The 5000-nt window shown below is 44.2% G+C and overlaps 1 protein-coding gene across 2 annotated transcripts in view; it reads left to right on the top strand.

Moving 5' to 3' along the window:
• The window catches only part of LOC311040837 (ALK and LTK ligand 2b-like), a 23264-nt gene that overhangs the window by 2767 nt on the left and 15497 nt on the right, over positions 1 to 5000 (top strand). For both annotated transcript variants that reach the window (XM_084051202.1, XM_084051201.1), the window contains exon 2: positions 4320 to 4576. In XM_084051202.1, the coding sequence (XP_083907328.1) occupies positions 4324 to 4576 (253 nt within the window). In that variant the 5' untranslated portion in view covers positions 4320 to 4323. The remainder of the gene's footprint in view (positions 1 to 4319; positions 4577 to 5000) is intronic.

Genomic DNA, 5000 nt, shown 5'->3' with positions numbered 1-5000 from the left:
AGAGAAGAGTCTAGGACGTGTGGAGCGTTGTCCAGAGTGTTTTAGAGAAGAGAGAAGAGTCTAGGACGTGTGGAGCGTTGTCCAGGGTGTTTTAGAGAAGAGAGAAGAGTCTAGGACGTGTGGAGCGTTGTCCAGAGTGTTTAAGAGAAGAGAGAAGAGTCTAGGACGTGTGGAGCGTTGTCCAGGGTGTTTTAGAGGAGAGAGAAGAGTCTAGGACGTGTGGAGCGTTGTCCAGAGTGTTTTAGAGAAGAGAGAAGAGTCTAGGACGTGTGGAGCGTTGTCCAGGGTGTTTTAGAGAAGAGAGAAGAGTCTAGGACGTGTGGAGCGTTGTCCAGAGTGTTTTAGAGAAGAGAGAAGAGTCTAGGACGTGTGGAGCGTTGTCCAGGGTGTTTTAGAGGAGAGAGAAGAGTCTAGGACGTGTGGAGCGTTGTCCAGGGTGTTTTAGAGGAGAGAGAAGAGTCTAGGACGTATGGAGCGTTGTCCAGGGTGTTTTAGATAACAATCTTGTATTTATGTTTTGATATCGATGCCCTTATCAATGCTGCTTATCAACCCAGTCCTTATCAATACCACCATTGTTACTTTTCTACTATTTGATGGAAAGACAAGACAATATTATTTAATGAAGTTGGCCAAATGTTATATACTAGAAGTTCGGGCCGCTACGCGGCCCGAACGTCTAGCGTGACGCGTCGTTCACTTTGCAGTGCCACCTTACAGGCACCTCACAGTGTGAGAGAGAGTTTTGTGCTCTCCTAAATCCACGGCAGGCTTTGAAAGTACCCACTTCTGAAAGAGGTGACGTGCATCACCTCTCCAATGACCAAAACCCACTTTGTGATTACTCAGACCTGGTATGGCAGACCTGTGGGGAGTGTGCAGTGGTGTACAATGTGAAAAGATAGTTGAAATCGCAGGAGATGAAGTTAGCAGTTTATTTGTGTAAAGGGTCGTCGGCGTGGGTTGTGTTGAGGATGGAAGCCGTCGAACTGGTGCATCCTACCTATTTAGGATGTGATGTCATGCTGTCATGAGATTACGTCACACTGGCGTGTCTCATCGTGATGTCACGACCGTGATGTCATATGACGTCACACTGGCCACATACAACGTTCGTACATACTGACAACCGACATGGCGCAGGATTCAAATTGTATATATAGATATGTTGGCCTTATCATTAAACACAGCTCATTATCTAAGCCCTCATAAGACAGATGGCAAGTGACACATTTTTACTTTGACAAAAATATTATGTTCATGTTGCAGCAAGTGTCTTGTTTTCACACATGTGTCTGTATACATCCACGGTACTGTCGCAAGCATTATTTTACACTTCGGCTATTCAAAAATAGCAGATATACAAGCTCATAGTGCGGCACTAGATCTGCTATTTTTGAAAAATCATGAAAATGTGTGAAAATATTGAATGAATATATATTGTTTTAAAGCGAACATTTTTAACTCCAATCTTTGCTTCTGGGGGGTCCCTGGAACAACATATTTTGAGATGGGGGTCCGTGGCCAAATACATATAAGTTTGCGGGTCCTTGAAATCAAAAAGTTTGAGCACCACTGATATAGAAACATGTTTTTTTCAGAACACTGTTGGGATTTAGAAGACATTTGTAGAATGGGCTTCAGGTCTTAATGGGTTAAGACAAACACACACACAACGTTGCACGCGATGGCCATGGATGATGTCATTGGTAGGCGATGCTGAATCAGATCTACAAACCATAAAAGTTAACATTGCGATGCGTCGTAGAGCTTGTAGATCTGTTATTTTTTGGACATATGACCGGTGTTGTAAAAGCAAGGATCAGGTTTGGATCCCTGATATCCTCACTGCATGGTTTCTTGGCAGGTTGAGCAGGATTCCCCATGGGGGGGGGGTCTGTAGGAATGGAAAGAAGAGACATGGTGGGAGGGCTGAGATCTATGAATGAATACATGAATGGATGAATGAATGGGTGGATGAATGGGTGGATGAAATAATGAAAGAATGAATAGATGAATGGATGGAAGAGGTGGTGGAGAGACATCCTCTGTGAGATGTCTATGGACTCCTCAAACCTGAGTCGTTTGAAGTGTGCATCATTATAGAATGTAAAAGTACTCCTTATGCAGAATGGCCCATTTCACAAGTTTATGTATAAAATGTATAAAAACCTTTTGAAAATAGCAGATCTACAAGCTCACAATGCGTCGCAAGCTTGTACGTAGATCTGCTATTTTCAAATGGCCGAAATGTATATAGGGCTGAAGAGGTTTTGTAATAATAATCAAAATCTACAAAGTAACTAAAGTTTTCAAATAATTGTAGTGGAGTAAAAGTACAATATTTGCCGCTCAGATGTCGTGGAGTAGAAGTAAAAGTACTGAAAATTGGAAATACTCCAGTAAAGTAAAAAATACTTTAGCCTGCCTCAGTGTGGGAAACTGCAGGAGCTACTGTTGTGTGTTAATATGTTGTATGAGTGTTAATGAGCTACTGTTGTGTGTTAATATGTTTTATGAGTGTTAATGAGCTATACTGTTGTGTGTTAATATGTTTTATGAGTGTTAATGAGCTACTGTTGTGTGTTAATATGTTTTATGAGTGTTAATGAGCTACTGTTGTGTGTTAATATGTTTTATGAGTGTTAATGAAAGTGTCAGCCTGATGTTGTGATGTTGAGTACATCATCTGAACACATCTAAACAGTGTTTTGGTTTGTCTTTAGAGTTGCCAATGATGTTTTTTCTAGCCTGGTAAACCAGACGGTTGCGTGAATTAATGCGACCGGGTCGGGATGGTTTACAGCAGAGGGGTCTTCAACTTTTTTGAGGCCAAGGACCCCTTGGCTGAGAGAGAGATAAAGCAGGGACCCCCATTATATATTGTATAGAATATAATCTTTTCATAGATTTAGACAGCTTCATAGACTTGTTTGACAGACACTGTCATCATTGTTGGATTCCTGTTAATGTGTGTTTTCAGACGTTTAACCACATACAGTAAACCGTCCATACTAAGTAAACTTGACCCACTCGGTACTTGGTCTGCCCTTTTTCCCCCCTACGCCAAACCTCTCTGCCGAAAAAAATAGCAGATCTACAAGCGCACAACGCCTCGCAGCGCGAGGCGTTGTGCGCTTGTAGATCTGCTATTTTTTGGCTAAAGTTCTCCTCAGAATAGGGATGCTTGGTTGAAGTGATCACTCTGTCTTTCTCTCATCACAGAGAGACTGTGTCTCTGTGTTCATTGTGTTTGAGCGGAGGGGGGGGGGGCCTAATGGTTTTGGCTTTTTGAATTATGTGCTGTTTACATGTGGGTGCGTGCATGTGTGTGTCTGTGTGTGTGTGGGTGGGCGCGTGCGCGTGTGTGTGTGTGTGTGTGTGTGTGTGTGTGTGTGTGTGTGTGTAGAGACTAGAGAGAGGTTTCTTTTATAAAGAAGGTTTTAATGAAGTGGTCCTCTGGACCATAGGGTTCTGGGTTGGATCATGGGCAGCGTCAACACGTTGAGACATGTTATAATGAAGAGACTGGTGCCTTGCATGGTTTCCTCTGCAGTGTGTGACTGTGTGTGTGTCACTGTGTGTGTGACTGTGTGTGTGTCGCTGTGTGTGTGACTGTGTGTGTGTCACTGTGTGTGTGTGTGTGTGTGTGTGTGTGTGTGTGTGTGTGTGTGTGTGTGTGTGTGTGTGTGTGTGTGTGTGTGTGTGTGTGTGTGTGTGTGTGTGTATGTGTGTGTGTGTGTGTCACTGTGTGTGTGTGTGTGTGTGTGTGTGTGTGTGTGTCCAGGGCTGGGGGCACGAGGCTGGGGGCTTCTCCATCCTCCTGTCATTTACTCAGACACCACTGCAAACAAACAGGCGTTTATATTCTGTAGATGTGATTCAAAGTCCAAAAGTTCTACTTAAAACCATGAAAAGCAAAGCAAGGCTAAAACTAAAGGATGTCTTCTGTCTGTCATTTCTCTGCTCTGTTCAGCACTGGGCACTTGGGACAGCCCACACGCACATGGACACGGACACGCACACACAATGTGTTAACACTCTTTGTAAACCCTACCTCTGTACAATCTGCAAACTGTTAAAAAAACATTAGATCGATCACAAACTCCTGGAACCCCTAATTGCTCCTGATGAGCAGGTTGGATGGTTTCCTCCTCCATCTGTGTATGAATGTAACGCACAATCTATGTAAAGCGCTTTGGATAAAAGCGCTTTTTAAATGATAAATACCTCTCTGTGTGTTCATGTATAAACATTGTGTTTTGGAGAAAGGCGCAGAAATGCTAACAATCTCTATCTCTCTCTCTCTCTCTCTACAGAGTGATGTGCACGCTGCGCTCCTCCCCCCTCCTCCTCCTCCTCCTCCTGCTCCTCCTGTGGTTGCTGACCCCCCTGCAGGGCCTCCAGGGCCGCGCCCCCCTGGGGGCCCCTCCCCCCCGCGGCCTGGCGGAGCCGGGGGGGCGTGGCCTCCTGGGTGGGGGGGCGGAGAGAGGGAGGGAGGAGGAGAGGAGGAGGAGAGAGTTCTTCATCGACACCAGAGACAGGAGGGAGGTGAAGAGGTCCAAACGGATGAGAGGTGAGGCACTACACACACACACACACACACACACACACACACACACACAGGTTTGTATTACTATACTTGTGAGGACATCAACGCTTTAGAAAAGCAATTTTATGAATGTCATTTAAGAATACATATATTTTGGCATTTTTAACCGTAAGCCTAAAGCCGAAAAACAGCTGATCTATAAGCCCACAACGCGTCGCGCTGCGACGCGTTGTGGGCTTATAGATCAGCTGTTTTTCGGTGCATGATACTGGCGCGCAACTAAGTATAAATCATGTTTAACTCTAATTCCAATCCCTAAACCTAACCTCTAAATGTATAATCCTAACCTGAATGTTTTTCTGTAAACGTATCTCTAAAAACATTTTTTAACTATAAAACAGCCATTTGTCTTGTGAGGACCAGGAGAACAGTCCTCACAATGTAGATT

Source organism: Gymnoscopelus microlampas (assembly GCF_963454915.1).
Source record: "Gymnoscopelus microlampas genome assembly, chromosome: 24".
NCBI classification, from domain to species: Eukaryota; Metazoa; Chordata; class Actinopteri; order Myctophiformes; family Myctophidae; genus Gymnoscopelus; species Gymnoscopelus microlampas.
Note: the sequence above shows the minus strand (reverse complement) of the source record. Positions and strands in the feature narration are given on the sequence as shown.